The sequence below is a fragment of the Armigeres subalbatus genome, chromosome 3 (assembly GCF_024139115.2).
Source record: "Armigeres subalbatus isolate Guangzhou_Male chromosome 3, GZ_Asu_2, whole genome shotgun sequence".
NCBI lineage: Eukaryota > Metazoa > Arthropoda > Insecta > Diptera > Culicidae > Armigeres > Armigeres subalbatus.
The window spans coordinates 368336884-368363619 of record NC_085141.1 but is presented as its reverse complement, the minus strand read 5'-3'; the positions used below and the strand labels follow the sequence as shown (position 1 = coordinate 368363619).

Here is a 26736-nt window from a genome sequence, read left to right as displayed (position 1 = left end):
GCATAAAGCGCACAAGAAAAGATATTACAGCATCTCGTGTCGGTCACCGTGAGTCACATTCCTCGTAAATTTTTCTCTCTAACGTCACCCGCGCTCATCATCATTAGGAAGCTGAGGAGCATCAACAACCTGCGCGCGGCATCGGTGGCGAAATTTCCTTTCATCTCTGAACTGTGCCATGATCTGGCTTAGAATATGGGTAGTGAAAACGCTTCCAATTAGTCTGCAGTTGTCGGCCTTGATTTTTCTTTGAAAAATAGAACCTTCACATTGTGAATCATTTCGGTTAATTACAGTTTAATGTCTTCTTAAGCGGCACATGTTGCCAAATTAATGAAAGTCGTCGTGAAGCATGATTTAGGGCATCTGCGCGAATCGTTTGTAGTCGATCTTCTCCAGCTGAACCAGCGGTTTCAGTTGTTCGGCGAAAATTCGCATATCGTCAGCGATGACGTCCTGCCCGGTCGGGGCTAACACGGACAGCTCAACCAGGTAGCTTTGCGAGATCGGTTCCGAGCTGTTGACTTTGAAGATCTTCGACACGGTAACCTTCATTCGCCCCTTGCGGAACATGTAGCCTAGGATAGGATAGGATCACATTTTAGTTTTAGGATAATCTGCGAAATAGTTTATCTCACCTTTAGTGATGTACTCGAAGTCGACCCGAAAGCCCATCTCAGTCAAGAAGTCAACCACGTGTGGTGTGCAGGCAATGTCCAAGCTGCTTCGAACCAATGTTGGGCGATTGCGGTCGCCAAGCTCCGGCTGGCCGATGTATCGCAGCTGATAGGGAGCATCTGTGTCCTGTGCTTTGCGTACCCGAACGGTCATAACTGGCGTCTGGTATGAGATAGAGAAAAGATAAGCGTACACCATGGATTTAGTAAATATTGTTTAATTTTTTTTAAAGAAATTGATTCAATTTACCAATCTTTTCATTCCGCAATTAATTTTCTATGAAATTTATTCATATCAATATGATCTTTGAATGTCGTTGATTGTGTTTTTTATCAATATGGCGAGCAATTGTTAAGTTAAGGTACGAAAATTGCGTTTTGTTTTTAGTAATACAATGCTTTTGACCAAAACAGTTGCAACTAGTTGCAAGCAGTATATTATCATATGCGGAAACTGAGAAAACCCGTCCTATCTATGTGAAAAAGGTCCATGAAAGTGCCCAAGTTAAGCAAAAACTGCTTTAACCATAGTGTAAAGATTTTCATGCAACCTCATGCAACAGTTAAAAACATAGCTAGCAGATGCCATCTCAAAATTGTAGAAAATATCAATAATATTGAAAATATTCACTTCAAAAATTGGATTTTAAAAGATGGATAAATGGACGGAGTCGGCACTTGGCAGATCAAAAACAACACACCACATGTCGACCAATCAGCATTCTGAATCTGAATTGAGTCAGTGGGTTGTGCATGGAGGCGCACGGTACATCGTAAAACGTTTTGCCTCGCCAAAATGTTATATTTTTCATCCTAATGTGGGAACTCTTGATTTTTCCTACCCTCCTATCTATTATTTTAACATACGTTCACTTTCACCTCAATTTGGGAGATTTGTGCTATACAACTAACTGTAAAATACAGGGTCCGGCTATTGAAGTGCTTTATTAGAATAAACAGATAAATTGATCCATTTTTCAAGAAAACATATCACTTTTTGAAAGTTCACGTGAATAGTTTACCCTTTTTGTCCTTGAGCTGAACCACTCGTCGCAGACGATTGGAGAACGCCTCTCGTGAAGAAATTCCCAAACATATTTCCGGAACATTTTCTTAAGAAGTTTTCTTAAGTTTCTTTAAAAAACAGCTGAAGTAAAATTCGAAGAAATTTCTGAAAGAATTCTTAACCAAATTTCCAAAGACATTCCTAAAAAAAATAGAAGAATATTGGAAGAAATCTGTAGTATTTTATGAAGGTATTTCCGAGGCATTTTCACAATACATTTTCGAACAAAAACTTAAGGAATTTAAAAAAAAATCGTAAAGGAATCACCAAATGTTTCTCTTAAAGAATTTCCGGAACAATTTCTTTAGATGTTCTCTAAAGTCTTAGCAAAAAAAATTCAAATTAAATGCTGGAGGAAGTTTTGAAGCAATTCCTAAAATCCGGAGGAATTTCCGATGGAATCCATGGAGAAATTTTCAAAGGAATACCTGGAGGAATTCCCTATGTGATTCCTGGAGGAATTTTGACTGAATGGCTGAAGCAATTTCTGGGTGAACTTGCGAAGGAATTCCTTGAGGAATTTCTTATGTAATTTACAACATTGTTTAATTCTTTAAAAACATATTTTTCCCAATATTTACTATTTTTGAATTGATTATTTTGCTACTAAAATCTATATATGGCACGTTTGTTTTTACCTGGAAATTAATGTTAAACACCTGGAAGGTTTTCTTGTCAAAATTCTTGCCGAGATGACAATTTTTGCATTGGTAGATTTAACAATTCTTTACTTTCTACTGAAAATCACTAACTAATTTTCTTAATTTTACCAACGATTTTTTTGTGTACCAATCACTTGAATAATTTGTTTTCCTTTACATACAACTATCAACGCTTCTGTTGTAATTTGCGCACTAGGGAAAGTGCACGGGTTTTGGACACCTCAGTGCCTAATTTGGCCAACCCTGAAAAATACACATTTATCCAAAATAATCAATCAGTTGCGCTGCTTGCGTAGAAGTGAAAGAGATATATCTCTTGCTGGAACTAATAAAACTCGTGTATTGCTTTATTTTTGGAGTTATTCACAAAATTGGCCAAATTAGGAACATGGCCAAAACCGGTACTGTTCCCCTATGTTTAGTAAGGTACACCGGGGCAAGTTGAAATGCGGGGTAAGTTGAAACGGAAGCTGTAATTCAGATAGGAAAAGACCGAATGCTCTGATATTTTTTTTCAACAAACTACTCGCCTAAACGCACCTTCTGACTGCCAATCCCGAAAGATTGCAGCTTTCAAAGGCAATCCCTGCCATTGTTTATTTTTCGCCCTTTGCAAAATCCAAAACAAATATTTGACGCGCCAATGAAACAGGTCTCAAAACAATGTTTGGAAGAGTTTTTTCATCAAATTTTCACGGTAGGTAATCATTCAATGTTGAATAAGCATAATGATTATGAAAAATCGATGAAAGACCCGTTTTAATTTTTGTATTTTCGGGGCAAATAGAAATGCGTGGTGCGGGGCAAGTTGAAACAACAATTCAAAACGTCACCCTTGCAATTAAAAGTTTTTTTTTTCAGAATTAAGCATGTTTTCAAAAAACATACATTCGAAAAACACAAATTTATAAAAATATGCAAATTTCTGAACATAAATTTAATAAATTCCCGCCCATTCGGCATTAATGCAACCCTCCTACAATCTCCATTAGAATGAGAAGGGGTCATGTTTAAACTGCAGTTGAGATTCTTAATCTACGAGCACTGACTCTCAGAAAAATAAAACATAGAGTAGGGTAGAGAACCATTTGGGCAGCACCCCCTATTCCCGTCAGCAATGTTCATTACTCGAGCGCATTAAAACCGAATTACTTGTTTTTTAGTACATGGTTAGTTTCTGTCGATATTTAGTGATGTACAAACAATCAGATTTGTGTTGGAACGCGGTCGAGTTATTACCGTTGCAGACGGGAATAGGGGGTGCTGCCCAAATGGTCCCGCTCCCCATGTAAACAAAATTTTTTTTTTTTTTAAGCGAAATTTTCGTTAACTCCACCTTTCACTTCCCCAGCGGTCTATTTCTCCAATCGAAGAGTTTATGAGAGATATGATGGCTGGTTAGTTAATGTGCATTTGTGAAGATGCCACAATGGAATGAATCAACTACGCAATATACAAGTGAACCAAATAATGTAGCATCCTGAATAGTAATCCGAGTGGTCACCAGTATGAGGAAATCAATTTGATAAATTTTCAGCCTAGTGCGTTCTCCAGAATTTGATGTCTGAAAATACGATTGTGGCTTTGTTGTACACTGCCCTTATTTGCATAAGAGTCCCATGTCATTTTCGCGCAGAGTAATTTGCAGTTGAATTTATCAAACTTGTTTTACATGGGGAAATACAAAAAAAATTATAAATCGAAAAAAAAGGTGCTTTTCCAAAAAATTTACATAATATTCTTTATCCGTATTTATTGCGGTGGGACAATTAAATAGACCATAAGTTTATTTTTTTGTGTAAAAGAGTACCTATCAGAATCTGGAGTACCTATCAGAAACAGGAGACAATTTTCAGCTAATTTCTGAAAGAAAATTAAAATTGTCAAAAACTTACATGGGACTCTTATGTGAATCCTGGCAGTTTTATAGTCACCTTTACAACCTTGCTTCTTGAGTGTCACTGAGTACATACATTTTGTAATTGATGCGGCAAAATTAGCTTACGTCTGAATATAACACAGTGTTTCAACTTGCCCCGATTCGCGGGGCAAGTTGAAACGATGCATATAAAAAAATAATTTAAATATAAAAATTATTTATAAAAAAGTTTGTTAAGGATGCTTATTTTTTATGTATAATGTTTGGCCCGAACTAGCAAACACCGCAAACGGATTTAAAATATACCAAAGGGTGATTTTTTTACAGCACTTCGAATTTCAACTTTTAAAAAACCGTTTCAACTTGCCCCGGTGTACCTTAGTTTGTTTCTCAGCTTGCAAATGAAACATGAACTTACGAAGAACTTCACCATACGACGGCAAATTAAATGAAATGGGAAACAATGGCAAATAGTCCCCAACAAACAGAATATCCTCCATTTTATGAAAAATAATAATACTAAACAGTGTGGCTGCTTTCACTTTTAAAGTTTAAATAAATACTGGTAATAGGAAACCTAGAATGGTAAAAATATAAAGTTTTGATTAATTTTGAGCACACCTAAATCAAGTCAGATTTAGCTCAAATTTTGCATAGGGAGATATTTTTGACTACGAAAAATGTCGAAAAAGTCCCAAAAATGTTTTAAGAGAAAAAATCGATATCTTAAAAAAAAATTAAGTAACATCAGATCTCGACGTTTCATGCATTTTAAAGTCATTTGGCATTAAAAATAAAAATTTTATTTTCGACTTTTCCCTTGGGAAAATTTTCATGGGTAAAAATTTCAAAACTTTGATGGATTTTAGGCACCCCTAAATCATGTCCGACTGAGCTCAAATTTTGCATGGGGTCATATTTTGGGATAAAGAAACTTGTGAGCAATGTCGTTTTTTGAAATTCGATAACAATTGTTTATAATGATATGGAAATGCTAATATCATCTTCCAAACATAGACGTACAAGTGCATGATAGAATTAGAGGCGAAAGTATAGAATTGATGGTTCCGTTAGGATACGGCAGGCATGAAGAATATTTTTATATAAGACGATTTGAAAGCGAGCGAAGGGCAATGTTTGTGATGACCAGGGCCAGATTTATGGGAGGGCCGGAGGGGGGGCGTGGCCCCGGGCCCCCACAAATCTTATGCACTAAAACCAACCTTTTTTGTACATTGTGGGCCCCCCACAAGCTGTCGGCCCCGGGGCCCCCTTCCGGCTAAATCCGGCCCTGGTGATGGCACATATCGCACGACCTTCCTTCTGCCAAACTCCTGTATGAAGGGGGAGGAAGAATATCAGTGTGGAAGTTGATATATCTCCACTGGCTTCCACACTGATATTCTCCCCTCCCCTTTCATACGGGAGTTTGGAAAGAAGGAAAGTCGTGCGATATGTGCCATCACAAATATTGCCCTCCGCTCGCTTTCAAATCGACTTCTATGAAAACATTCTTCAAATCTTTTTAGGCTTCAGAATCCTAAACCAGAGTTCCGGAACCGAGATTTTTTGGTCTTCTAAACGGAGCTCTTTATGGCTTTCGGAATGAACTCTTCTGGGTTTTTGAATCGATTCCTTATGCGGAATTCATTGCGAAATCCCAAAAGAATGTCGTTCAGAAGCACGAAGAGATTCCGTTTGTAAACCCAGAAGGATTACGTTCGGAAGTTCACATAATTCTGTACGGGATTTCAAATGGAATAATTTTGAGCTTCTGAATGGAATCGTTTTAGCACAGACAAACACTGAGGAAACTCCCATCGTAACACTGAGGAAACTCCCATCGACCATGAGTTCAACGGTCGTTTTAAATTCAACTGCTTGCGAGTTTCACATCCAGGGGCGCTCGCATCGTATACCTTTGTATTTGACATCTCACACTAGCGCCTTCTGTTGACATTGTCGTACTAAACATTGTTTCGTACAACATGCACGTTAGGTGGTGGTAAAATAACTGGGCAATGGATTTTGAAACAAATTGTTCTAGCTGTTACGTCTGTTTGTCTGTGGTTTTAGGTTTCAAAGGAATCAAAGAATTTTTCCGTTTGGAATTCTAAAGGATTCTGTTTGGAATACAAAAAGAATCCCGTTCAAAAGCATAAAAAACTCCGCTCGGAATTCCAAAATGATACCGATCGGAAAACCTGATAGAATTCCGTACGAAATCCCCACAGCTTTTTGGTTGGAAACCCAAAATGGTTTAATTGGAAAGCGCAACAAGATTATGTTTCGAAACCCAAAATTTTTAAAAACTGAATGTCTGCAAAAGTAAGTAATTTAAATCAAAAGTCTGTATGATATCTGTAATCTGTATGATGTCTGTATGTCTGTATATCATTTGACCACATTACGATTAAAAATTGTAGCTTTGATCGAGCTTTGAAAATATGGCTTATTAAGCTCTTCAGCACAAACGGTGAGTTGCTCATAAGATCAATCGGCATTAGACGTTTGAAGCTTTTCCAACAGATTTATGTGTGTTTTATTAATTATAATTTGAGCGCCAATAAAACTTAGAAACTAGCCATGGCGATTGCTGTCATAAAACAGCTATAAGAATTAAATAAATCAAACAAGCATGGAAATTGTTACTTGGGTACTCACCATGCGCGGCCGGTTGCATCCCAAGTAACAATTTCTATGCTTCTTGGATTCATCTAATTCTCATTGCGGACTTTTGACAGCAATCACCATAACTATTTGCTCAGTTTTATTGGTGCTCTTATTGTTATCAATAAACCTCTCATAAATCTGCTGAAAAAAGCTTCAAACGTCAAATGCCTATTGACCATATGAACACATCTATGATTGTGATCTAGAGCGTAATAAATCCAGGGGTGCCATTGCGCATCTCGAATCGAATCTCTCGATTCGTACGTTTTTGCATTCGTTTCAAAAAATTGCGGCATTATGTATTTCGTTCGACTTCATTCAGTCACCTTACAAGATTTCGAATGGTGCCGCACTAGGTCCATCGAATATGTTCTGTCAAACGTAATGTAAACAGAGAATAAGAGATAACTGTCTCCGTGTTTATTATGCCGCTCGCTGGAGAGACAACCTTCAGCGCATTGCGAATGTGAGTAAACAAAGAGAATAAGAGTAATTTCATCTACGTGTAGCATGTTGCCTGTTGGAAAGGCATCCTTCAGGGCATGAATTGGCAGTTAATTTATAAACAAGCAAATCGTGCTCAATGACTATAAAAGCCATTATTGAGCAGTTGAAACCGATTAAAGCATTATGCCGATACGACATGTTTTATAAATTGAGATAAAGTTACGACACAAATTATAAGTTTTATTATTAATTGCATATTATTCGGCAACTCGATCGTACAAAAATCATTTTTTGTTTGGCTGTGCATATGCACTGCAAATGTTTCGAAATGGGCAAATTGATATGAAATTTGCGAAAAAGAATCCACGTGTCTTGGAGGGACTCGAACCCTCAACCTCCTACTCTCTAGATAGGCGTGATAACCCCTGTACAGTAAGACCACTTAAAGGTCACGTTTGCGGAAAAGCCATCAGAATCCGAGTACCAACCTCAACCACGGTTAGCTCTTTTTGAAAATTGAATATCTTGTTTGAATTGTCCAATCTTCACATGTGCTTTACTGTTGTATATCCACAGTCAAGCGAGTGCACATTGTTTATAAATCGAGAGGATCACACTCTATGCCCCCAACAACAGACTGGGTGAATTTGTGCAAAAGGCTTGCTTGGCTAAAGCATTTGATTACTTTGATTGCTCTAATTGTAATCAAGTGTCGGTCTTCCACCGTCATTTGTCGTCTGAGTACACGCGACCGCATGCTTAGAGCAATCAAACTCATCAAATGCATTAGCATTTTTCATATTTATTCGAGTTTATAACACAGATCCAATTTTGAGCTAAATAATTTAAAGCTAAAGAAGGATTCGATAATAAATTACTTCGATGTTTCCATGTGTTTCAGTTAAATGCACTTGGGTCATCTCTTGCGCGTTTTTTTTATTTAACTCAACTATTTTTACGTAGATTTTCCCCATAGATTTTTCACGCGTTTTATCGAAATTGTCAAGAAATACGTGAAAACTGCAAAAAATCGATTTAGGTTGAAGTCGTTTTTACGAGGATTTCAAGATAATTAGAGATTGTTTATTGTCTAGAAACTATAAAAAAAGGTATAATAAGAACATTCTTTCCTTCAAGATACAATAATTAAACATTTATTCTCTTCCCGTAGAGAAATAATAACAAATATAATGAAAAACTTTCAGCAAGAAATGACTCTCGAACAACATTCGAAAGCTATAAAGGTGACGAGTGATTTTCATTCGACTTGAGTCGTTTTTCAGTGTGCTATCGAGTCTCCATAATGCCTAATCGAACTATTAGTCGTTTGAGAGATCGAATCAAAAGCCGTAATGCCGTAATGTTCGACTCGATAGAATTGCGTTCGAATCGAGATGCGCAATGCCACCCCAGTTTTTAACGCTCGAATAAAGCTCAATTTTTGATCATAATGTGGTCAAACGAATTACCCCCATAAGAATGTTTGCACTGCGAAGATTTTATTAAGGTGTTTAATAAAAGCAAAGTTTTTCTAATCATATTCCATGATGGCCATATTGAAAATGGAGAAGCATTTCGATGTCAGTGAAATATATTACTGAACTTCATGATTAAACAATATTTTCATCGCGTATCATACTTTTTCTGATGAATAATTTTATTTACTAATAATTCGGGCAAAAGTACTAATCGATTTAGTGGATATCCTAGATGTTGTGGTAAGAAATATTTTCAATTTATTTTCCTGAACTATGTTATATTGCCGGCACGTGGTGCTCAACCTTATTATTCGCCAACTTTGACCATAAAATCGGACGCCCACTTCTTTTCAAAGACACTAAATTGAAAAATAAGCCTAAAAACAAGGATGTTATCGATCATTTAATAATTTGCGTTCGATCATTTAGTAGGCTAGGTGTACCAGTTGTGGCTATAGCACCAGTTGTCGCACTAGTGCTTTATATGCCAAATGACGAATTAAATCACCGCAAACCAAGTGCATATCGATAAAGCATATTCATATGACACGATAACACCTTTGATTTCCTCCAAAATAAGCAAAGCATAATTGTAAAAATTGATTTTGCTTAATTTTTAACGTCCTTTGCACCAGTTGTGGCACTAGTGGTCCCAATTTGGCCAGTCCCATAAGAAAACAATGGGATTTGCCAAATAAGGAACCAAAATTAAGAATAGTGCCACAACTGGTACATGCGTTCCTATTATGGATTAATTAAATTTGAGGATAATAACAAATTTTATTGTGGTTTTCACAGCTGTTCTAAGGAGCAGGAAGTAAAACCTTTCGTTTGATATATAAAGTCCACCCACATGCCTTTTACTTATTTTTTTAAAAATAGTTGTTCTTATGTATGGCGACAATTGGTACACCGACCCTAGTTTGTCAATAACTCATTCCCGAAGCTGAATTTCAAAATGTGTTGTATGGTGGACTTCTAGTGCAAAGGTTTTTCTACAACTTTGCCTAATGGTTTGTTGTTAGAATTCAACTAATAGCAGAGTTGTAGCGCTAGTTATAGTAGCTTAAACTAAATGATTGGAATTTTGTTATCATTTAGTCTAAGTTACTGATACTATAGCTATAGCTCCGTTACTAATGGAATTCAAACAACGAACCATTTGGCAGAGTTGTAGAAAAACCTTTGCACTAGGAGTCCATCATACAACACATTTTGAAATTCAGCTTCTGGAATGAGTTATTGACAAACTACTAAATGATCAGACGCAAATTACTAAATGATCGATAACATCCTTGCCTAAAAAACTATTTTGTTGTCATCATCATAACTTTTATCAACAATCCATTTTGTTATTATTGTTCTGCAAAGTTAAGTTTCCCTTTTTTAAAAGCCACCATTTGACAGCTACCGCAGCCAAATTATCTTTTTAGCGGGTGGTTTGAAAAGGGTTTCTAAATGCTCTTGTAATAGGTTTATAGTTTGTAGGTTGTCTGGAGAGGACCACTTGACCATATCTTACTCTTTTAGTGGTCATCAGAAGGTTGCCGTGTATGACTGGGTGTTATTATTAGATCTTTTAAATTGATCTTGAAAACCATTCCTAGAGTGAAATAAAACTTGAAATGTTACTTGGGATTCGCAAACTATGAAACATCACGTTTTGGACGACCGATCCGACGTGCAACATTCTGTACTTACTCGCCCGATAGCTTCTGCAAACTATGGAAGATCGGACTTGTCTCGACATGAGCCAAGCGCAATGCAAGCGCATGATCCGCCGAATATCAAATATATATTTCTTCTTCCGTTCGCGACGAATAACACATATGCACTGTTCTTACTTTTCCGATGGCTACTCCTATACTCCAAAGAGTTCTTGGATGACATACCAACCTTGTAAATGTTATTAACCACCCAGCGTGCTTTCATAGACTAGAAAGCGGCTATTTCGCTGTAAGTCCCAAGTGAGAAGTTCATCGTTAGCTTGTTTATACGGATCAGAATGGGGCTACTCCACTACACGCAAAAAACCGCTCCCGTATCCGTGAACCAGCAAAAATACACCGTGATTTAATTCATGGATTCGGGAACATCAGTCACGTTTTCCAGAACGTTCCAGAAAACGTGACTGTATTCCCGAATCCGTGACTGTTGTTCTCGAAAAAATACACCGTGAACTCGTTAGTTCACGAATTCATGAACGCTTTTTTTTGCGTGTAGAGGTCACACTTGAAAAGCTGAGGGTGGTATGGACTTCTGAAGTACTGTGCAAAAAGATAGGATAAGTAATGGTCAAGGAGCGATTGCGCTACTGAGATTCCTTTAACATAATTCATAACATATTTTTTTCGCCTACTTTATCTACTACTTTTATCAATTATTAACAAAATTACTTTGGTAATTTAATCAAATTCTACTTGACCTTTTTCCTTGAGAACTGCGTACTAGGCTTTACGCTGATTGAGCCGTAGAACTATTCTCCAAGCTCCAAGGAACTCTTGGATGACCTTCAAACTTTAAAATAATAATAAACCACCAGCAGTGATGTGCTGAATCATTATCAGACGATAATGATTGCAATTTTCATGTGAAAACTTTTCACGTGAAAACAGTAGGCGAGTTGTCGCCGGCGACAACTTCTCAAATTTTGTACGATAATTAACACAGAATTTTCATTCAATCATTATTCTTTACTAATATCAACTAACTGTCAACAATCACGTTATATCTTCTATTTGGCGTTATGGTTTCATGGTAGTATGGAAAAAAAAGTTTAAAATGTAACGGTAAATGCTTCAAATCAAGATACGATTTTTAAACGATTCCTAATCGCTGGCGAGTTTTGATCACTTGATAATTTAAAAGTAAGATCGCGAGTGAGTTTAATCTTCCCGAATTTTCGAAAATTTGATTTTTCCCATCTCTGACCACCAGCGCATTTTAATGGACCAGAATGAGGCTATTCCGCTAGAAGTCACACATGAGAAGTCCATCGTTATGTTGATTGATCTGTAGATCTATTCTTCAAAGAGCTCTTGGATCACCTAAACTACCAATAAGACTCATCTGGATCCTACAGATAAAACTCATGCAGATATGGGAACGTTGTGCGTGATATGACAGTATAACCACTGTAATGATAAATGATTCAACATTTTTCGTGAACCCAAATGATGCTACGACGGCAGTGATTACATTTGAAATGATTCTAGTTTCGTTGCTAACCCAAAGATGACCTTGTACCATTCAAAAAAATATTCTTGATTAATTTCACCTAAAAATGAGAGAAAAATTTTATTTTTTTGTACTTTCGCAATCTATTTTTCACACTCTTCGTAGCTTTGTAGGGAATACACATGTCTAGCGTACTGGTTTCATGGTTCAAACCACACCGAAGGAAGTGATTCCCTTCCAATATATTTTTCGAACTAACTCTATCACATGATGTGCATGTGCATGAATCTATAGTTTCAGACATAGTAATTGAGGCCACACAGGAAAAAATAATGAAAATTAAACAACATGTAAAACAGTTTCCAATTTAAAAATTAACTATGTTTGATGTATCAATAACATTCGCAAAACAGGCAATTAGCTCAATTTGTGTCGTCTCGGTGCCCCGGTAGACCGTTATTATAAAATAAAAATGTCCATCAAAACCAAGTACAGGGCTCGATTCCGGTGGTAATTCTGCACCTCTGGACCAATTTTTTAAAAAATCCCTAGGGGGAATCTCGAGAAATCTTGATTTGAAGTTTTTGGTTAAGAAATTTCAAAAGAATCCATTAACAGAATCCAAAAATATCACCAAAAACCCTGATTAATCCACCTAAATAGATGTACTTCAATTCTTCTTGTACCTGCCGGGTCGGAAGGAACCACCAGCTTTGCAGAGTTGCTGTCCAGCATTCTTGAAATATGCCCTGCCCATCGTACCCTTCCAGCTTTAGCTACCTTCTGGGTACTTGGTTTGCCGTAGAGCTGGGCGAGCTCTTGTTTCATCCTTCGCCGCCACACACCATTCTCTTCACACGCCAAAGATGGCCCAAAGCACGCGTTGTCGTTATTAGAACCATAAATATTTACAACTGAATTATCTTACCAAACCGACTTAACTATGTTTTTGTATGGCTAACTTGCTCGAGTTTAGTATAAGTGTTGCTTTCCATGTTTAATAAAATGAAAGGTAAAAATTAATTTTAATTTAGTTTTTATGTTCATAATGGAGAGAAGTAGGACCACAGTTCGTGTAGAATAATAGTAGTTAGAAGCTGTTAAACTCGATCACAGCACTTATTAACCGATCTTTGCTGCCAAATCTCGTCAAAGTTCTAATCAACGGACTAGAAAAAGCATGTTTGATATGTAAGCCAAGACCTATTCCGGTACCTCTATAGAACTCGGAAACATGATACATAATTCAAGATATGGTACTTTGACGTGGATGGAAGCTGCAGCTTTTTCCAACTGCTAGCAAAGCCATCAATTGCTTCCTCAAACATGCTCGAGTTTCAAAGAGCTGTATCTTGCGTACACTTTTTTGAAATCATTCAGAACCTGCAGATTGAAATATTAATTAGAAAATTGTTAATGTTTAAGCAGAGTAACTTACCGTGACGTAATCCGAAAGATCGGGATTCTAGTGAACTCTATGCAATCCGAACTAGATGTGCAGTGGCGGAGGTAAGCAAAGGTTCATTTTGTTTCTTTATTAAAGTGTTTTTAAAAGTTCAAAAATTGAATATTTTATCCGAACCGAATATTTAATCGAAATCCCAAAAGAATATACACAAAGCTTGTAAAATTCTTTCTTTCTCTTGTGCATTTTTCCTGATGTTTTCCTTGGTTCTTGAGATCTCATTCTATATGCCGAGCTCATTTTTAAAAATCGTAGCTTTTCCTTACCGCCATCTTAAGAGACATTACCAGTCCGATGATTCTTTTGCGGGGAAATCTCAGAATTTGATAAAGCTCCGTCATTTCAATTGTTACAGCATCTGACAAAGATCTACCCTGTTATATAATGCTAAACAACTACACTACTTTAAACAAATCTTTAAGCTGTTGGTCTTTTCATCAATTTCTTCCGTACTCTAATCTCTACTTCTGATGCCCGAATACATTTGTGAATACAATAAAAAAAATACAAACTTTAATCTGAATGGCATTCAACAAAGAATCTGCAGCATGCACGTGAATTCATGAATGGTTTTGAACGAGAGGTAGCATTCTTGAAGATAGACGGCTTCAACCCATACAAAAAACATACCTAAGTCAGTTTGGTGAGCTTCATAAGTTGTGAAAATTTATAATTGTAATAAAGGCAACAATGGGGCCCTCCTTAGCCGTGCGGTAAGATACGCGCCTACAAAGCAAGACCTTGCTGAGGGTGGCTGGGTTCGATTCCCGGTGCCGGTCTAGACACTTTTCGGATTGGAAATTGTCTCGACTTCCCTGGGCATAAAAGTATCATCGTGTTAGCCTCATGATGTACGAATGCAGAAATGATAACTTGGCTTAGAAACCTCGCAGTTAATAACTGTGGAAGTGCTTAATGAACACTAAGCTGCGAGGCGGCAATGTCCCAATGGAGGATGTAATGCTAATGAACAAGAAGAAAGGCAACAAATGAAAACTGGTTGAAAACAACTTTTTGGGCGCCTTCGAAGGTATTTTGGGGATATTATAGAATTAAAATATAGATTCTTTTGAAATTTCTTAATTAAAAACTTCAAATCAAGATTTCTCGAGATTCCTCCTAGGGATTTTTTTAAAAATTGGTCCAGAGGTGCAGAATTACCACCGGAATCGAGCCCTGTACTTGGTTTTGATGGACATTTTTATTTTATAATAACGGTCTACCGGCGCACCATGGTCGTGTTTTGATGTTCTGAATAAGTTTCTAGAACATTTTTAACCTAAAAAATTTGACCATGCGAAGTTATTCAATGTGTACCAGTTTTGATAGGATTAAGCCTCAAGAGAAGTTGGGTGATGCAAAGAGCTTTCTGAATGATTTACCACCGGTGGTGTGTCGTCTGTCTCTTTCCGTCTATCGAAAAAATGTCGCTGTGGTAGTGTAACACCGAGAAATACCACAAACACTCATTCAAAAAATACGGATTTGTGTAGTGGTTTGATGCCAATTTTTGCTCCCCCTTAAATGACCTATTAACTAGAATTGAGTCATATTTTGTTCATTTCAATAGATAGACCCGTATTGTCTTCGACAAAGTTTTTCTGTACATTATTTCTGATAACTTTCCCAACGATGCCATTTTGTTTATTGTCAAAAACAAAATTACTTACTTTTAGGTGAATCAATTAAAAACAAAATTTTATCAAATGATATCACTTGATATATGCAACATACCCACTGAGCTACTATGCCATTTAAAACACAATTTCAAATCAAAAAGCTGGCGATCACGTTTTTTCGGGATTTTAAATGAAATTTCCCGAGATTCCCGATTCCCGGGATATGAACATTAGTTTCCCGAATTTCCCGGAAAGTGTTTTTAGAGGTTTTGAATCTTGTTAAATAAAACTAAGATACACGCAAAAAAAGCGTTCCCGAATTCGTGAACCAGCAAAAATACACCGTGATTTAATTCATGGATTCGGGAACACCAGTCACGTTTTCCAGAATGTTCCAGAAAACGTGACTGTATTCCCGAATCCGTGACTGTTGTTCCCGAAAAAATACACCGTGAACTCGTTAGTTCACGAATTCATGAACACTTTTTTTTGCGTGTACTCTTTAATTATATTTTTACTAATAGTTGCTTTTCGTTCTCTTAATACAATTTCTTTTTTTTTTTAATTGATAGAGGAAATGTTTTCTTCCAATAAACGAACCAAAATCCTTTTCCATTTCCCCATATCCACATAATGATAATGGTTGAGCCTGTCTGAAGTAGAGAGCGAATTGAGTGACCAAAACATGTTCCACACGGTCGCGACACTATTTGTCTTTTTTTTCCTCTCTATTACTCTTAGCCCGTTTCATTTTGTTCATAAAGTTTGTCAGTTGTGTTGTCTATTGCTAGTATTTACCGCCGATCGCCTCTCGATCGGAAATCAGCTGGTTAGGTACATAACAGGCCTTGGCAAAACGTCCAGTACGTAATAAACCTCCGTCGCGGTAACAAATATATGTCGTCGTTTTTGTTAACCAAAATTGTTCTTTTCTCTGTTCGCGTAATAAATGTAGTTTTTGAATCCAAGTCCGTCGTGTGTGAAACTATGTTCTGAAGTGTCCGAAAACCAGAATTTGTGTCGCGCGAACATTTGGTCCTTTGATCCGGATGAGCATTCCCGGTAAAGTTTTCGGACATTGTACGTTTTGGCGGACAATTAGTGAAAGACGTTTGTTCACGAACAATTCCCGCGAACCGTGATGGACGATTAGCACTATTGTGACGGTGAGATAAAAGGCGATCAGTGAATAGTGTCACCATTTTCGATGCGAGCTTGCGCCATCGTGTAAGAACCAGGACATTCGGAAACTGGGTGGATTGCGAAGCTGGAAGATTGCGTCGATTGGTGGATCCAGGGACAGAACGGAGGCTGAGTTTTGGATGACGACGAAAGTGGACACAAGCAGATCAGGACCAGGACAGACGTCTAAGTGACGGAGCGAGGAAGGCTAAGGGAGTAGATTGCATGTGTGGTGGCGTTGCATGAATGAAACTCTGTGGCTATAAGGCAAATAAATTGATTGATTGCATGTGAGTCCATATTCTTTTGGAACAGTAGCTCTGGTGTCCGCCCGTTAAAGTTTGTTTGGTCTCGGTTTTCGCTGGTTTTATTTCACGATTTCGTTGGTTCCAAGGTTGATTCCCTCTGCTGCTGTCAACTAGGGTGGCCAGTTCTGTCATTCCGTGGTCGTGTTGGGTGGTTCGTCGAGTCGATCGTTGGCAAAGTGAGAAAATAAAGCCTGTTGTGAATTTAGTTTTGCCAGTGCAGTGGAGTGCATTCCATACGAGAACAGTGTTTCCCAAACATTGTTCCGAGTGTCAGTGCAAGTGAAGTGAGAAATTCCTGATCTGAGAACGTTGAATAAACGGGAGCACCAACTCCGTAAATCGCTAGAAGGAATTCAACAGTTTGTCGCAGGTTTTCAAGCAAAAAGAGATGCACGGCAAATCAACGTACGCTTGGAGGCACTTGAAAGGGTATATAGCCAGTTTCTTGATACTCGAATGGAGATTGAGTTGGTCTTAGAAGACGAAGTTGAGAAGGGTGATGTAAAAGAAGAAGACGAGCTAACACAGGCGAATGACAAAGTGAGACAGTTTGAAGACAGCTTTTATTCGCTGAAGGCAGACCTAGTGGCCTTCAAAACGGTGAGTTCCAGTGCATCGGCGGGTGCTACAGGTCAACAGCTGGACTTGCAACCGGCATCCCAGTTTGCAAAGGTGAAACTCCCCGAGATCAAGCTGCCATCGTTTAGTGGGAAGATTCACGACTGGGTGCCATACCGTGACAGCTTCCGAAGCCTTATCCACGATAATTCTCTGCTTTCGGATGTCGATCGTTTCACCTATCTCCGGTCTTCTTTAGCTGGCGACGCTCTGCAGGAAGTGGGTTCCATTGACTTGTCTGCGGCCAATTATGCGGTAGCATGGAAATCGCTCGAGAGTCGGTACGAGAACAAGAAGCTAATTGTCAAGGCACATCTCGATGCACTCTTCGCGGTGGAGAGTCTCAAGAAGGAGAGCTATGGGGGACTCAACCAACTAGTAGGTGACTTCGAGAAGAACCTGCAGATGCTTGAGAAGATCGGAGAGAAGCCGTCGGATTGGAGACCATTCTGGCTTACATGGTGTGTACCAGATTGGACTTGGCGACTTTACGGCAATGGGAAACCCACCACAACAGCAAGGAAGTGGCAAAGTACAGAGACTTGATGGACTTCCTGAAGAGCCACTGCTCTGTATTGCAGTCTGTGGCGCCAGTCGATCCCGTCAGTTCCAACCAGCAACGATTGTCTCGTCCGGCAATTTGCCATACAACGGTAAAATCGACGGCGAAATGCTGGTTTTGCAGCGAACCGCGCCATTCCGTGTTCCAGTGTGTCAGATTCCAGCGTATGAGCGTGTCAGAAAGAATTGAGGCTGCCAACAGAAACAAGCTCTGTCGGAATTGTTTGTATCAGCGATTTACACCTCCGAACCAACATACTCGGACTGCTAATACTGCCAATACACAAGACTCACACACACAGCCAGCCACAGAACACGCCACCACAAGCCAAACACATGTAGCCCTCCCCGTAACACCGACACAAAACATAGTTTTATCCACCGCCTTGGTCAGCATTAGAGACCGCTACGGCAGATCCGTGCTGGCACGAGCGCTGCTGGATTCGTGCTCGCAGCACTGTCTAATGACATCAAGTTTCGCTAGCAAACTCAAGCTAGACGAAATGCCAGTCTATTTGGCGATTCAAGGAATTGGACCGTCTCAAATTGTTTCCACCAGGCTGGTTACCGCCGTAGTCAGTCCAAGATCACCGAATATTTCGTCATTCGCCGAAGAGATGCAGTTTCACGTGCTGCCAAAGCTAACCGTGTCTTTGCCTACGGCAAGCTTCTCTATCGAAAGCTGGAATTTCCCGGATTCGGCACTCCTTGCGGATCCCATGTTTTTCGAAACAGGACCAATTGACCTCATCATCGGAGCAGAATACTACATGGAGCTGCTGAAGGAAGAAAGGCGAAAGGTTACGAATGAAGGTCCGAGTATGCAAGACACCGTGTTTGGATGGATTGTTTCTGGTCGTATTCCTGAAGTTGGTGCTGCGTACTCTGTAGTTCACATTTGCTCAACGGCGGAGATACAAGAACAGCTTTCAAGGTTCTGGGAAGTGGAAGCTTGTCATTCAGCCAGTACATTTTCGGTCGAGGAGTCGGCCTGTGAAGAATTTTACGACATTTACGCGGAGTTCATGAGCGATTACTTGTCTATGGGTCACATGCGAGAGCTTTCCGAGGAAGAAACAAGTGCGTCGTCTTATTACTTGCCTCATCATGCTGTTATGAAGCCGGACAGCACTACGACAAAGCTACGAGTCGTGTTCGATGCATCATGCCGGACATCTAGCGGAATTTCTCTGAATGATGCTCTGATGGTGGGACCCGTTGTTCAGGACATGATTGTGGACATCGCACTCCGCTTTCGAACACACCGATTTGCTCTCGTAGGAGACGTTGCCAAAATGTATCGTATGATACTGTTGAATCCAGCCGACCAGCAGCTGCAGAAGATCGTTTGGAGAGATAGTGCAGAGGAACCGATTCGAACATTCGGTCTCGTCACGGTTACGTACGGTACGGCATCAGCTCCATACTTAGCCACAAAGTGCCTTCAGCGCCTGTCAGACGAAGGCCAAGGTGCGTACCCCAAAGCTGCAAAGATCCTCAGAAAGGATTTCTACGTGGATGACATGCTGTCTGGTGTAGACGACATTGAAGAAGGGAAAGAGCTCATCGATCAGATGATTGAACTGCTGCAGTCTGCTGGATTCTCTCTGCGAAAGTGGAATTCTAACAGCAAAGAATTGCTGTCAGCGGTGCCGGAGGAATTGAGAGACGAGCGGTCGATTTTGGAATTGGATTCATCGACCGCTGCAGTGAAAACTCTAGGTTTGACCTGGGAGCCCAGCACCGACTGCTTCCGATTTAGTTCGCCAGAATGGGATGAGTCTGCAGAAATCACCAAGAGAAGCGCCCTGTCGGAAGCGTCCCGACTATTCGACCCGCTGGGGCTAGTAGGTCCGGTCATCGTTCAAGCAAAGATTTTCCTGCAGGAGCTCTGGAAACATGACTGCGAGTGGGACGATCCTTTGAACGTACAATTACAAGAGCAGTGGCGTGAGTACAGGCGGAACTTGGTAGGTCTAGCCGAAATCGCTGTTCCGCGGTGGGTAGGTACTAGTTACAGCAACAAGTTCGTTGAGATCCACGGCTTCTGCGACGCTTCAATTAAGGCCTATGGGGCTTGCATATACATCCGCACTATAGCAGCAGACGGAAGCGTACACGTACATCTGCTGACCTCCAAATCGCGAGTAGCTCCGCTCGAGAATTTGAAGAAAAACAAGAAGTCACTGTCCATTCCCCGTCTAGAGCTGTCTTCGGCGCTACTACTGGCACACCTGTACGAAAAGGTCACCAAAAACATCCACATTGTCGCTAGGTGCTACTTCTGGACTGATTCAACTATTGTCGTATGCTGGCTGTCATCGTCGCCATCAAGATGGAAGCAGTTCGTAGCAAATCGCGTCTCCGAAATCCAGCACGTTACGAAAGGGAGTAACTGGAACCACGTTGCTGGAGAAGACAATCCTGCGGACATAATTTCCCGTGGCATGTCGCCGACACAACTGCAATACGAATCGCGCTGGTTCCACGGACCGAATTGGCTAATGCTGGATCGACAATACTGGCCCGATTCCAAGAAAATCGACGAAAGCAGCATCGCCAAGGCAGATTTAGAAGAAAAAGCTGTCGTCGCTGTCCTTCCTGCTATTACACCAAGCGAGGTATTCGGTCTCCGTTCATCGCTGGTAGATCTGGTTCGGCTAACAGTCTACCTCCGTCGATTTAAATGGAATTCATCACCAGCAAACCGATCAAGTAAGAAAGTCGGGCACATTACTTCCCAGGAGTACAACGAAGCGCTCAAGGTGTTAGTGAAGCAATCTCAGCGAGAAAGTTTCCCACGGGAGTTTGCAGACATCGCCAAGTACGGTCAGGTTCAAGATTCATCCAGAATTGCTGGACTAAACCCGCAACTTCTCTACGGTATGTTGTGTGTTGGCGGCCGGTTGAAAAATGCAGCTGTATCAGACAGCCGGAAACATCCGTACATTCTTGATCACCATCATCCCTTCACAAGACTCATAGTAGTTTACTACCATCGAAAATACTTTCACGCTGGTCATCAGCAGATTGTTTCGGCAGTTCGAGAACAATTCTGGCCCACGAGTGTCAGGAACCTTGTGAGACAGGTGGTTCATGAATGTGTCCAATGCTTCCGTGTGAAGCCTAAAATTCAGGACCAACTAATGGCTGATTTACCTCCAGAGCGGGTGCTACCATGTTCCCCTTTTCAAAAGGTTGGAGTCGACTACTGTGGTCCCTTCTATGTGTTCTATCCGCAACGGCGAGCCCGAGCAATCAAGTGTTTCGTGGCAGTGTATGTATGCTTAGTTACCAAGGCAGTACACTTGGAACTAGCAGCAGATCTGTCAACACAGGCGTTCTTAGCAACGTTACAGCGATTTGCATCACGCCGTGGAAAACCATCGTTAATTATGTGTGACAACGCTACAAATTTCGTTGGCGCCAGGCGGAAGCTGGATGAGCTTGCCCAGCTGTACACTAGCCAACAATTCTCGGAAGCAGTCTTACACCAAACAGCAGAGGACAGAATCGAATTCCGCTTCATTAAAGCCCGATCACCAAATTTTGGAGGGCTGTGGGAATCAGCAGTCAAGTCGTTCAAGAACTTGTTCAAGCGAACGATTGGTACACGCACGTTGGAGTATGACAAGATGCTAACAGTGCTAACTCAGACGGAGGCAATCTTGAATTCAAGACCGTTGACCCCGATCAGCAACGATCCCGATGATTTTGAGGCTCTCACGCCAGGACACTTCCTAATTCAGCGGCCACTGGCGGCCATTCCGGAGCCCGATCTTGGTGGCATTCCGGACAACAGGATCTCGGCTTGGGAAAGGGTGAGAGGTTTCACCCAGCAATTGTGGAGAAAGTGGTCGAAGCAATACCTGTCCAATCTCCACAATCGGACAAAATGGACGCGGCAGAGAGACAACATTACAGTTGGGACTTTGGTTGTCCTTAAGGAGGAAAATTTGCCAGCGTTGAAGTGGCAATTGGCACGGGTGACAGAGGTTCACCAAGGCTCGGACGGAAATATAAGAGTAGTAACCGTTCGGACCAAAGATGGCAGTTACCAGCGAGCGATCTCAAAGATCTGCGTGCTGCCAGTTAGAGAAACTAGTTCATCTTCAGCAGAGGAAGTCTAGGACTCCTCCATCGGCGGGGGTCAACTGGCCCCCGCATACCAGTTAAGTTATGTATTTCTTTAAATTTCGAAAAAGTGACCGTCCCAACAAACATTCACTAGTTGAACTAACATTAGTGTGATGATTTAATTCAGCGCTGTGTTGAATTATGTCTGTACTATTTCTTATCACAACTTCTGTTCAAGCTTTGTTCACACAATTTTGGCGAAGTTATTCAACGACAACATCTTATTTTGAAAAACAACTTTATTAACTGTTTTGTTAAACCTTTAATAAGCATTTTAACTAAGCCTCAATTCAGCTACATGCGAATTCTTCGAAAATAATAACGCATAGCAGGTATAACACATCATCAAGATCTCCAATGGACGTATTTTGAAGCAATTGCTATTTTCATTTTAAAATTATCATTTTATAATCATTTTAAAATTTTCCTAAATCGGGTCTCGAACTGCTGTCATTTGATCATCCGCCGGTAACGTTGCCATCCGCGCCATCCTTGATTTGTTAGATATGGCTCACTCAATGCATAACATAAATAATCTTATTGCTGAATATGAATCATAATTGGACTCTTATTCAATAAGTCGATCTGTCAAACTACAGTTTGTTAATAACTGTACAAGATTTTTATTTCAACCATTGTTCAGCCAGTCATAACCATCGCACACTAGGAAAAATACGTAAAAATAATGTCGATAAACGATAAAATAAAATCCGTCCTCAATGCTATTTATGAATTTATGAAAATAAAATTAATGTTTATTCGACCTTCCTCAGAATCTCTTGATAAACGGTTGCGATGTGATTGTCAAATGCTAAGATTATTCCAATTTCGCCGCAATAAAGATCAACATCCATGCGATAATATTGGGATTCCACACACCAAAGATTCAATAATTTTCCGATGTTATTCAACGGCGTTAAGCCGGCTTTTAGTAAATTTAGTTCCGCATGAATGCATGATTTTTTTTTCATTGCTACAGAAGTTTTGTTCGTTATAATCTTCGACAGCTTAATAAATCACGAATATAAAAAGCATGTCTTGAAAACAAATAATTATTTTCCTATAAATCAAATTTTCCAGATCTAGAATCCAGATTTTCTCTCAAACTGAAAAAGCATAATGTTTTTTTTTTCCACTGTGCGATAAATCAGATAAATGTGAAACCCAATGGTTAAGAAGGACAAAGGTTAAGAAGGATGTCTAATGCTTGCTTATTAACTTACTATTCAAACTCAATTCGACCACCCTTTCAGAGCATCATAGTCGAACAGAGGACTCATTAGTTCAGCACATTGTTAAACTTCCTAAATGTGCTCAAATGTGTAAGAACGAAAACGTAAGTTCGACTTCAAATAAAGGTAGTAAACAAATAAATAGGCCATGTCGAATATTAGTTAGATTAAATGCTGAAATGAAATCTGTCTAGCGAATTATTCAGCATCCATTTTATTCAACTACAAAGATCACAAATAAACAATAATTCAACCTAGATGCTTATTTGTAGCTTGTCGTTGTTTGTTGGGGTCTTATTTTTCTTCAGAGATACCTTCTTGAGCCTGGTCAACCAGACAGCTGATACTTGAAATCAATTCACGAGTTGTCTCACGTCCAATAATTATAACGTCCATAGTCTGTGGTAATTGTGTCGTTGTCGTTGGTGGAAGTTACATGTATCCAGTCCAGTCCAGTTCGTCAGTCTAATTAGTTAGATATTAGGAAAATGTGTAATGTCCTAAGACTAAACCGTCAAAAACTGCTTGATATTTGAGGTAACAAATCGATCGTGGAAGCAAAATGAGGCAGAAGTGCGCAATTCTTCCTCCTTGGATTCACGCTGCGATTGTCCGTGGGTTTGGCCAACCAACGCGGACTGTTTCGGCATTTGGATCCAGCATCGCAGCCACTGAGTTAAGCACCCTTGCTATCAAGATTCAACGCAGTTCCGCATTAAAACATGCACAAGAAACCAAAGTCAGCCAGAGAGAAGGGAGGTCGGCGCCTCGTGAGCGTCCAACGGAGGCCTTAGGGCCTCCTTCCAGACCAGTCGTTTTTATTTTCAGCATTATGGACTAAGAAGCACCATCTCATTTTATTATTTTATTAAGAGGTCACCAACGTCACGGCACGGACCACCTCAGCACCACATATATCAGCGAATTTGCAGTCCAATCCCAGAAGCCAGATCATTGATCGTCGTCCCGCCTTGTCTTGTCCAATCGGAGTTGAGTGTCGTTTGTCAGAGTCATCGTCAAGAAGAAGTCGTCGAAGGGAACACGGCAACGAATTCCTGAAAGAGCATCGTCAAGTCAGCATCAAGATACTACAGTCCACTAGTCATCATAATCAACATATTACGAGGCCTGGCAGACAGCTTTTTACCCAACGGAACAAATTCAGGCACTGTAACTTGTCTGCCAGGTAAGTTGTTCCGGTTTTCCTCAAAAATCTACACGATATTACATCTGGTTTTCCACTTTGCCGAGGTAAACAAACATCAACTACCGAGAATCACCACCAGCCGGTGGATTATCGTTTTCGTCCCCGTCATCGTCGTCGTCGTCGCTGTGTCGAATGAAGGTCCTACTTCACCGGTACTTGTATCAACAGTCGCAGCAGCAGTATTAGTACATAAATGTATAGTGTGTAAGAAGCAAATTGAAAATCTATCTACTGTTAATTTTGTAAACTTACATTGGTTAGAGCAGGAGGTTTTGAAATTATAGGGATTTCAAGGCGGCCGGTTATGGTTGTGTGACCAAAACATGTTCCACACGGTCGCGACACTATTTGTCTTTTTTCCTCTCTCTATTACTCTTGGCCCGTTTCATTTTTGTTCATAAAGTTTGTCAGTTGTGTTGTCTATTGCTAGTATTTACCGCCGATCGCCTCTCGATCGGAAATCAGCTGGTTAGGTACATAACAGGCCTTGGCAAAACGTCCAGTACGTAATAAACCTCCGTCGCGGTAACAAATATATGTCGTCGTTTTTGTTAACCAAAATTGTTCTTTTCTCTGTTCGCGTAATAAATGTAGTTTTTGAATCCAAGTCCGTCGTGTGTGAAACTATGTTCTGAAGTGTCCGAAAACCAGAATTTGTGTCGCGTGAACAGATAATAAATAAAGTTTTGCATAAGTAAAGTTGCTACTGAATTGTGCGATGCAATCCTAAACCGTTTAGAAAGAGCCGGAATAAAGCAATAGTGCCTTTGAGAACTCAGATGCTTGTGCAGAGCGACATGTTTCTTTGAGTACTATATGGATTAGGAATACGAATACTTGGCCTTGGCGACAATGGGCCTAAAATCCCATCAGGACACTGCAGACCTTATGTTTGAACAAGATCTAGAATCTGCAAAATAAAGATTAAATCTCAAAATTCTCTGGTGCAAAGGAGATAAAGCTTTTGGACATGGACGGCAAACTTGCTCAGAAACTTCAACAATTCTATGGTTATTCTATGCCATATGCACTGGAAGTAAGATCTTACTTTCAATCTCAGCAATTATATGCTGTGAAAGTCGTTCAAGTCTATCTTTCGTATTTTTCTGTAGGCAGAGGGTTTAATTCGTCGGTATTTTATTTTAAAGATTTCATTTTCATTAGACGTATTCACGTTTTCGAAAAATATCTGCGATTCAACGGGTCAGCTCATAATCGCTTTCGCATGATGAGATATGCTAAATTGGTTAGTTTCTTACTTTTATATTGTATTTACATTTTACACGCAGCAGCGAAATCGATTTTCAAACAGTCGCCTTTAAGTCGAAATAATCTGAGCTCCAAAACTTATTTATGATAATAATTCGATTCCCAGAAATTTCTATTTTATTTCCCGTTTCCCGGGAAGTTGATTCCCGGGAAAATTGGAAGCCCTAGTTAAAGCACGAGATAATCTAAATTTAGTTGAAGATATTTTTAGCAGCCGTTGTCTGAAATCCATTCAAGCTTTTTCGTCCTTTTTAAACACGTGCTTTTGTGACGTTTTTACGTTTTACAAATGTATTTCTCCGATACGGTAAAGTGGATGGTTTACTGTCGAAGATCGCAAAACATACTTTCGCATTTCAGTAGTACATTTTACTAGCCGATTTTCTGTAATTAGCTTTAAAACAAATTTTTTGGCGGTTTTCCAGTTAAAAGTCGTTTTACACAACATGTTCGTTGAATAATTTTACCGAAATAAAATCTGGCTCTCAAGTGTTTGAGCCATGACAGAGTCTTAATCGGCATCAATGGAAATTAGCTTACCTTCTCATTTGGCACCTTCAAGCTGAGACACATCTCGTAGTCGGAAAAAGCTTCCGGTCCAGTATCGACATTATCACACAACCCACGCAATCTAAAAACAATAAAGAGGATAACAACTTATATTCAATCAAACTATTACGCACGCGAAGCTTACCGGTGCAGCAAATGCTCTGTGGCCGAATCCAGAATAGATCCCTGTAGCAAATATTCTTGATTTGGAATGATATTTGAGTTAAGAGCTTGCTGCAGCAGATCAACTGCAGCCATCGGTGTGGCCGTTGTAGTCATTATGCGATTCTTAAGTATCTAATCTTACTAAACAAATTTACAACATGCAATGATTGCAAAGTGCTTATTGAAAACTACCGATGTAAACAATAATAAACTGGAGTGACGGTGTCTGACAGCCGGTCTAACGAGAGAGAATGACGATCGCAGCGCCAACTCGGTAAAGCGTGCGTACAAGCAGAACTAAACCAGCGAATGATTCCGTAGCACATGGGCCGCCATATTTCTTTTTTGAACGGTTTGTAGCGAAC

At 39.9% G+C, this 26736-nt stretch overlaps 1 protein-coding gene across 1 annotated transcript; it reads right to left on the bottom strand.

Annotated features, from left to right (window-relative positions):
* Positions 1-280: 280 nt before the first annotated feature.
* LOC134226388 (mediator of RNA polymerase II transcription subunit 18) lies at positions 281-26576 on the bottom strand. The gene is made up of 4 exons (XM_062707146.1): positions 26352-26576; positions 26198-26288; positions 639-840; positions 281-578 (listed from the first exon to the last, which is right to left on the bottom strand). Exons 1-4 carry the CDS (start codon positions 26483-26485, stop codon positions 358-360), a joined length of 648 nt encoding a protein of 215 aa, XP_062563130.1. The 5' UTR covers positions 26486-26576; the 3' UTR covers positions 281-357.
* Between the last annotated feature and the right edge of the window lie 160 nt (positions 26577-26736).